At 46.3% G+C, this 9,587-nt stretch overlaps 2 protein-coding genes across 2 annotated transcripts; both read right to left on the bottom strand.

Moving 5' to 3' along the window:
* Window positions 1–41: 41 nt before the first annotated feature.
* On the bottom strand, window positions 42–605 carry BDW43DRAFT_317408 (catalase-like domain-containing protein; the record flags this gene model as incomplete). Its single annotated transcript, XM_032048535.1, has 2 exons — window positions 42–267; window positions 324–605. Coding segments are annotated over 2 exons (508 nt in total), but the record flags the coding sequence as incomplete, so codon positions are not given.
* Window positions 606–4,106: 3,501 nt separating this feature from the next.
* Window positions 4,107–5,414, bottom strand: BDW43DRAFT_318544 (cupin domain-containing protein; the record flags this gene model as incomplete). Its single annotated transcript, XM_032048718.1, has 2 exons — window positions 4,107–4,892; window positions 4,969–5,414. 2 exons carry the CDS (start codon window positions 5,412–5,414, stop codon window positions 4,241–4,243), a joined length of 1,098 nt encoding a protein of 365 aa, XP_031893672.1. The 3' UTR covers window positions 4,107–4,240.
* Window positions 5,415–9,587: the final 4,173 nt, after the last annotated feature.

Here is a 9,587-nt window from a genome sequence, read left to right as displayed (position 1 = left end):
AAAAAAAAAAAAAAAAAAAAAACTTATTTTTGGAGACATACCAAAGTTACCCTCATCGGTATAGAAACGAGTCGCAAAGCCGTGAACATCACGAGCTAGATCTGAACTACCACGGCTCCCTGCGACAGTTGAGAATCGCACGAAAACGGGGGTCTCCTTGCCCTCGCCTCCAAGGAACGAGGCAGCGGTGATGTTGGAATAATCACCGTACGAGGTGAAGACACCATGGGCACCAACACCACGGGCGTGCACAGCACGTTCGGGAACCTATCACCGTCAATCAGCAGGATTCAAATTTTCTATCCACTCCGGGTCGCGCATACACGCTCGTGGTCGAAACGCTGGATCTTCTGGCGGAAAATGAAGTCCTCCAGTAAGGTCGGCCCGCGCTCTCCAACTTGTAGACTGTTCTGATCTTCAATGGGGCCGCCCACGTCGGAGGTCATGAAGGTGTCATTGTCAGCCATATAGAATTGGGACAGAAATTCCTCGGTGGCGGCGGTCGCGTCGCTATTGCCTCCATCACGACGTTCAAGCTCGCCAGTCATGTACGGACAGGCGGCATTGGCAATGCCAATAAGGCTTGCAAGGGAAAGGGCACGCATTGTGTCGTAATCTGTCGTGTGTCAAGACAGATCAGCGCCGTTGCTCAGAGGGAAGGGAGAGAAGACGGAATGGAAGGGGGAGGGGCGCAAGGAACTTATATAACGAACCAATACCAAAGCATGCACAGTGGGATGATCAACATTCACCGAAGGAGCTTAGCAGACGGAAAAAGGCGACCTTGCAGGTGAAGCCCTGGGTACTTATATGCATGTGTAGATCTTTTAATCCAGGCTAAGAGAAAAAGGTACGTAAGGGGACTAATAAAACCCCCTAAGGTAGATAGCACTGCAATCACCCCAATCGGAAAAGGCTCATCTTGATTACTAGAATATGAGAGCCTAGAAAAAAAAGTGATGTGATACGAGTGGAGCTGTCTTAGGCTACTGGGTCCCTCCAGTAGGGACAATGTTTACTGCCATGATGCAGTCTCAAACGGCCATTCGTCGGCAGGATGAGCAGATCCATTCTTGGCGAAAGGGGATTTCAGGAGCATAATCAAATACAGGAGGAAGAAAATGGGACAAAGCAAACCCGAGCATGACTTTACGAACCCGTTAAAATTCCAAAAAATGGGTAACCTTTTCCCGATGATATCACTAATTCCCAGCCTCCGACTGGACATGCAAAGAGCCATAAGTGGCCTGACATATAGGCAAGGTCTCGGCTCGTAATGCTTGGTAATAGATGGTCACTAATCGACTGGCTTCAGAAGCTCCACCGATTAATAAGGTGGGAATGTTGAGTGGGTTCTTGGCAGCATCACACCGGCAAGTTTGCTGGATGATCAATACCTCTGAGCATTCTCGGTCGGTTACACCCAACAATCTTATTCGGAATTTCGGTCTAGAACAAGGGCGGACTTTGTGATCGCCTCCCTTGCGTGGGACCCGTGAGAAAGAGCAACACCCCGATCTGATGCGAGAGACGTTTCGAGAAGATTGGTTAGGATCTCCTGAAGGGACTTAATCTATCAAATGCAAATTGGGTGTAAATCAGCCTCCTGCAATGCGATCGTCTTTCTGCTAGTGATTCCATTGATAGTACGGAGCTGTGGTGCAAAAGATATCCAACTACGCTAGTAAGCTTGGCAGTCAACCTGGTAAGGGCTTTACCATACAAATTGCCATATAATCAAACTCATCTAGTTGATAGATCATTCTTTCATCATTTTCAGAGGAAAAAGCATTATAAAGCCTATTCAGAATAGGGGGTTTGACCCCTATTCATGACCTCTGATGTTTTGATATTCCTACCGGTCAGTATGCCTACCTACCTGTCTACCTATTCAGAATGCCTGGAAAGCACTATCCTTTAGGGGTCAGGATTCAAGCGATTTCACTAGTAAATGCAAAGGTTGATATTGCTTAAATAGAGTGCCTTAGTGGCCTACATCACTCAGTGATCTACTTTTAGAAGCAAAAGGCCAGAGCGCGTGGTTTTGATCCTACTAAGGATCCTAGAATCCTAGTTGAATATCTAGAGGATAATCCTAGGTCTGGTAGGCCTGAAATAGCTGATTCTATTAAGCAGGCAGTAGTTAAAGCTATTCAGAAAGATAAAACGGCCGAGAAAAAAGCTGTGAGATGGTTGCCTTTGAAACTGGTATATCACCTGCCTCTGTCTGGCGAATTCTTAGAAAAACAGGTTTCCACTCAGTCAAACCAACTATTAAACCTGGTCTTACTAAAGAAATGCGCAGAAAATAGCTTGAATTCTGCCTGGCCTACTAACACTATACTATCGAGGACTTCAAGAAATGGATTTTTTACAGATAAAACATCTGTCTGCCTAAACCAAAGGCGAGGCGGCCGGCGGGTCTGGAGACGGGTATCTAAGGCCTATGACAAGTCCATTCTACGCCGACAATATAAAGGCGTTTCTGACTTTATGTTTTGGGGCTGTTTTATATACAATAAGAAAGGTCATATGCATATCTATCTTCCTGAGAAAGCTCAGCAGAGGAAAGCCGCTTCTAAAGAAATTAAAACTTTAAATCTGCAGATAGAACCACTATATTGAGAAAAATGGGAGTTGCAGACTGCTATGGCCAGATTAAAGCTCCGAGGTGGCTGTATACCTGGCAGGGAGCCTAAATGGAATTGGACTAAAAAGAATGGCCGCTTAGAATATGATAAAGGCAGAATTGACTGGTATAGATACTATTCTGAGGTGCTAAACCCTAAGCTTTTGCCTTTTGTAAAAGAATGTATGGTAAAGCACCTTAATACTGTTATTCTAGAGGATCACGCACCTGCGCACTGATATCATTGTCGACAGCAGATGTATGATATCAACGAGATTCAGTGTTTACTAGATTGGCCAGGGAACCCACCTGACCTCAATGCTATAGAATCTGCTTGGTTCTATCTAAAATGCCGAACTGCCTCTCGAGGCGCCCCTCGGGACAGAAAGACTAGTATTCAGGCCTGGACTAAGGCCTGGGATAAGCTGCCTCAGGAGGCTATATAATACTGGGTTGAGCGGCTGCCTAGGCATATTCAACAGATCATAGAAGCTAGAAGGGGGGAACGAGTATAGAGAGGGATGTACTGGCCACGATAATCGGGATTGGAATAGGGCCTGCCTGAAGAAACAGCTTTCTAAACGCCAGGATCTAGGTCAGGGAGCCCTTTTCTAGGCGCTTGAATAGCTTCATTTTCCATTGAGATATCTGCATTTTTGATAAAGATATCTATATTTCTAATATTAGGGGCCCTCCCTACTAGTTTGTATGGTAAAGCGCTTACACGCTGAATGCCAAGCTTACACTAGCGTAGTGGGAAAACACAGCTCCGTACTTGGTATCTCCCGTCTGATGTGATCCTCTCGCATATGCGGTCTGTCCCGTGCAAGGATAGCCCTAACTTAAGTGACTTGCAACCATCATGGCGTCTGCACCATCATATACACTAGTTTAGTAGCTAATAAACTAACTCTTCTGGGATAATTTTATTTGTCCTTTCTATATATACCAATCTTACTACTGCACTTCACCTGCATTATCACACCGTCTCCATCGTGCCTTGCCACCTCTCCATCCGTTCATGTCCAGATCCCTAGTTCATACATGCACAATAACTCCAACGTTCCTTTCTATAAATAAAACTGGAGTTCATCCACGTCCCGGTCGAGTTCAAGCTGGCCTATGACGACGACGGGGTGGCGTGAGATCCTCATCAGGATGCGCAACTAAGGCGAGACGGCGGCTATTTCCCCAACATGAGGCGTATGAGTGTGCTCTGACTTGCATATGGGCTCTTTTACCTGCCAGATTTGTGCACTTATTGTCAATTTAGAGGACCAGTCTCTCCTCTTCGCCAAGCAATCCCCCGCTCCTTGGCGGTTGATGAAGCTGTCACTATGCATCTCCAACGTCCAAGCTAGACCACATTCTACACTACATTCTACACAATACTGAAAGAGCACTGGGAGCTTCCCCGCCCATGAGGCCAGGATAGATGCGGTGATTCGACCCCTACACGATGTAATACCACGCAATGCGACCGGTCGGCTTTTCTCGGATAGACCCCCTCTGCGATCATAAGTTTAGGGACTATGTCACTATATACACTACAGTGCTTTTTTCTGATTTTTTTTGACACACCAATTAGAGAATACATGACAATCATGACAATCAATAACGTGGAAAAGTCGGATAACCCCACTCCTTCCCCTCGCTAATCAACTGTTCGTTGAGTCCATCCCGGCCAGCATTAACGGACAGCACCTTCGCATACGACCCTTCCGTCCAATAACGATACTCTACCGTGGCGGGCACAAATGCAACATCACCCATTTCTAGCCAAGTAGCCGGATAGTCGCCGATCTGGACCTGAATTGACCCCTCTAGCACCTCAAACGCCGTTGCCCCAGTCGCAGTCCACGTCGGAGCCGAGCTCGACGCGCGCTGCCGGCTCAGAATGAGTGTCGCCATGGTGAAATTAGTATCCTGCGCCTGAGCATTGGTGACGAGAGGCTGAACGATTTGGTACGCTCCATGCTTAGAGTTGAGGTACTTGGGGCCATAGTTGTTGGCGATGAAATAGGGCCTTCCCGGCTCGCCGAGGGAAGCGGACTCGGTATGCCAGCCCTCATCAGACGGCGCAGAGCCGTTCACGAGATCCCGGCGCGGCTCGAAATCGAGCTCCGCGTAGACATCGAAAGATTTCAGTCCGGAGATCCCGCTGTCGTCCGGTCCGGTGGCGGATGAATCATTAGTCGCCTGCGGCACGTAGGGCGTTTTTGTGGCGGAGGTGTAGTTTTGGCCCAGCGCGTAGAAGAGGTCCCTGAAGTTAGCGTCTGTCAGCTTCGCGTCTTCCCTGTGACGTTTTACCCGCTCGTCCGCAGATCTCTTGGACTTACTCGAAACCTCCTGGAACGACTACGCCCACCATCTCGGTGTCCGGGTCGAGGATCTGGAAGGTATGTGTGGTTTTCCTTGGTACCGATCCATAGTCGCCCTGTGTCAACAGCCGTGCCTGTTGTTCTTCCTCGCCGTACTGCGCCCACAGCTGGAAGCGACCCTTGAAGTTGAAGAAATTCTCGTAATGCGTGCGGTGGATATGCGGGAGCACGCCAAGACTGCCGCTGGAAGGCGCACTGGTGCTCATCAGCGTGAAAGCATAGTCGGAGGAGGGTCCGGTGACCGTAAAGCGGTACAATTGGCTACCCACGGTGACCGCATGGGAGTTGGCATAATGAGGGATGATGTACGGGCGAGGAGAAGATGGGGCGTTCTCAAGGAAGAGGTCTGAGACAGATTGGGAACCTGCCAGGGGTAGCAAGCCCGCTAGGAGAAGGAGATTCATATTACTTGGCGGTTTCTACTATGTCGGTTTCGGTGTAGGTAAATGTAAATCTCTTGGTCTCATTTTTGAGAATTTCTGAAAGATTCTAGCAAATCTATTTATATTCTCACAGCCTCACAGCACAGGAACAGGCATATTCGGGAATTCCGCCGTTCAGAATCCATTATCAGATTGGATCGCAATGAAGGCTTCTCTTCTTTGCTGCAGAGAATATCAGTATGTTTCGGATTTCCCGAGGCATCTTGTGGAGCGAGGATCTCCACTGTTTGAAGGATCCTGACGAATTCGGCGTCATCGTTTCATTAAAGAGTAGCGGTTTGACTCTTAACTTAATTCTTCCTGTCATTTCAATTCCCCCAGGTATCCTCACTTGTATATAGAGAAATCCCACACCTATACGTAAAGGTAGTATCACGTAGTATGTCTGACCTATACCAGCGACAAAAGAACTCACGGATATTCCTGAACATTCATCGCACAGCTGTCGATCACCGCCGATCCCCAGCCTAGTGCATTGGTGATATCGGCAATTGCGTCATATTCCTTTCTGCTCTCTGGTAGCAAGTAAATTAATTTCCTCAATATCAACGGACCTACCTCCGTAGGATGAAATTCTTCCAGCGGTGGCTATTCTGGGTGCTGAGCCGTTTCGGGGAAAAGGCAGACCGGCTCATCCAGCTATAGTGCAGTTCTAGAAAATATCGTTATCTGCAGAACGCAGCGAATGTAGTTTCTACGAATAATATTCTGGCTCCATCAGTTGCTCGAGTGGGACGTTCTTGATACTGCGTAGGCTACTTAATTTATGAAACAATGGTGCATCTCGGGAGGCAGTTTTCGCAAACTGCGGAAAATGAGCAAATGCTTATCTGTCATGTTATAGGATTTATTGCGTCTGTGCTAACTCAATATGTAGTATTTTATTAAGTTATATGCTATTGCCTAAAAAGTAGCGATTGATATATGCTCTAGGAGCCGGAAAGAAGGGCACAGCGAACGGCATCCCTGTACCCCACCCTTCAAGTATCTTATGCAAGGAGCTTGCCCAATTCATCATCGATCGATTAATTAAGCGGAAGTTAAAACATGTTTTATCCGATTATCAAAGCAGACGAAAGTAGCTACTCCGTATTCTCATTTCTTTTCCATGTTGTGGCTGACTACCGCGCAATCTTATTGGTGGGTGTTGGAAACCACAGATGCTGAGACCTAAAACATTGTGCACGATACTCCTGTACTTCGGTAAGACTTTCTAAAGCCCGGACAACGAGCCTACAAGAAGTGAGACATTGCTTATTTTTTCCGACAACAAATTGTTCCCCGGTTCTAGTTTCGTTACGTTGTTACACTGTTGCGTGCTGACAATTCCAATTAGCTTAGCTTGCTGAGATTGCTGAGATTGCTGAGTTCGGAATTCCCGATGAAAGACTCAGACTAACGGTTTGACCCTCCATGATCTTCATGAAAGAACATAGAGTCCGGGGACCAAAAAGAGCCAGCCACATGCATATGTAGAATTTGGAATAAGCCCCCAAGCAACGGTGGAGCGTATTTGTACCCCAGAATTTCACAATCTGTGGGGGATGGAACCATGGTTCTCTGCCCATGTTGGAGTTCTCATGACTCATTGCGCGGGAGCCTAGTAGGTCGACAGACATTGCATTAACAGTAAAAGTTCATGTACTGGTTAAAAATGGCCAACTGCAGAATATGACTGAGAGCTCCTTACCCGGCGTAGTAGTATACTAGTATTGGGAAGGGCCATGCTAAGCTTCGTGGCGGAAGGGGGTTTAGTGGTGTACCAGAAGCGCGTGACGTGTGGACGTCGGGCCTGAATGATTGGTTTAACCTTAAAAATATCGTAAAAGCGAAGTATAGAAACAAAATATTGCTACTGTAACATTCCCTGGTTGTCATCGTAGGATATGATAGTAAACAAAGGTCTAGCAAACATCGTGTCATGTCTACATAAGAGGTCTTGTGGTTGAGTACATCCATAACTCATACGATTAATTTATTCGAGCTATGTTTATTGCAATCGCAATTACCCCAAGAGTAATCCGTAAGATTGTTGTTGCGTATAGATGGACACCGTATCGAATATTATCTAGAACAAGGTTCCACGTATGAACTACTTAGAACTAGGTAGCGTAAGATATCGGGTCCCCGTGGGGATGCTAATTAACAATTGTATCGATTCTGGGGTTTCATACTTATTAGATGGTTATATTTTGTATTTAGAAGGCTGTAGCTACACCCTGGTGACTAGTGGATCCATTCTTCGTTGTCATCGTACCGTCACAGAAATCTACCAATACTGGTCCTGAGGTTGAAAATTTTTCATTGTACCGATAGGAAGTCCACTCCGAAGCGTGCAGTGGTTATTATCAAAATCCTTTAGACGAGACTCATCAGGCTCTGAAATAATACTGACTCAATGCAATCGAGCCTTTTATGTATAAATATGTCCGTTGCATTTCTTTCCTCGAGAACTTTCTCTTTCTTGCAACTATCTCTCAACACAGGGTCTCACAGCTTTCTTCTCTCTACCCTTCACTATCCTTCTCTCTATCCCTCCCACTAATCTACTCTCCAATCTGCATCCTCCTCTACTTCAATAAATATCTGACAACAGCAAATTTACTAAGGTAGTTCTTCCACCTGTTTCGCGTAGTTACTAACAAGGCCTTTCAATTTCAACGAACGTGCCTCCTTTGACAGGAGCACCATCTTGGGCAGAGGTGGGTGGGCAATCGACGTTACGCCATAAGGACGAACTCAATGTGCGACAAACTTCGACAAAATCGACAATATGGCTTACGGATGGGAGGTATGGATGGGCCAGGGAATTATCGATACTCACGAAATTGACAACGCTCACGGCACGACAATTTGATGACATCTACGACATACCGATGACACTTGAAGTAACCAGGACACGACATCATGGCGATATCGACGACACATCGACTATCTCGACAATCGATCTGGCTCTGGTGTGTGGTAGAGATAAGCCAGGGACAAGTACGACACTAAATTCTAGGTCTTTCCCATTCTCTCTTTTCTATTTATCCTAGAGTTTATATAGGTAAGTTGGGAGCGGCTACTGCTGACATCAGATAACGACAACCTAGCCTGTAGGTGGGTGATTGGGGTGGGCCAGGGAATCGACACAACTATCTCAGCTATCTCGACTATCCCGACTGTCTCACTGACTCGACTGCCTCAACAACTACTCTGGTCCCGGTAGGTGGCAGGGATGGGCCAGGGACAAGTACGACAACAAATACTAGGTACTTCTAATCCCTCTTTCTATTTATTCTTGGGCTCATATGGGTAAGTTGGGGGCCTTGGACCATTACTGCTGGCATCAGGTGCCTAACAATAACCAGACCTATGGATAGGTGGATAGGACGGGCCTAGGATAATTACGACACTATGTTTAGTGTTATCAGTAAGTCATACTTTGTCTAGATTAAAGAGTAGCTGATAGCATTAAGCCTAGACTACTGACTTGTACGACTAATTCAGCGTCGTCACACTGTACTGTGGGTAGATTTGCCCCTACATATGCTTGTGGCTAAAATCAACTTAGATACGTCTCGCGTTTCCTTAGCCTTAGATGAGTAGGAGGGATGGGCCTAAGACATGTACGATATCAGAAATTCACCATAGGCAGGTGGGTGATGTTTCCTCTAAATCTGATATAGTGTCACTCTGCTAATAAACTTTGGTTAGTTTGACATGCACGTCCCATATATTGAGATACACATCTACCAGTTTTGTACTTATTCTGCTGTGTTACTAACAGGTGTTCACACCCACGGGATTGGATGGGCGGAGATCAGCTGACCTGCGTAGACCTAAAACATACAACTGGTAGGCCGATGAACCCCCTTCAATTCCTAACAACTACAGTCTCCTCCCGGCATCCAGCAAGATACCAGGTCTAACCACCTAGCATAATCTTTTCCAATCAAAATCACCTCTGTGATCTCTAAAAGATCCCTACCGCCGCTGTCAATCAATCATTTATGATCAGCTTGTGTTGTTGATAGATTATATCACGAACACCCACGAGCCAATCAAATGTCATTGCCACCCTGTAGAGTAATATCAATCTTGCAATAGTGGCCCTTTTTTCCAGAAAAAAAAATATTTCATATTGGGTGG

This window comes from Aspergillus alliaceus, assembly GCF_009176365.1.
Source record: "Aspergillus alliaceus strain CBS 536.65 unplaced genomic scaffold BDW43scaffold_130, whole genome shotgun sequence".
Taxonomy (NCBI): Eukaryota; Fungi; Ascomycota; class Eurotiomycetes; order Eurotiales; family Aspergillaceae; genus Aspergillus; species Aspergillus alliaceus.
The sequence above is the reverse complement of the archived record's forward strand: the minus strand, read 5'-3'. Positions and strand labels throughout refer to the sequence as shown.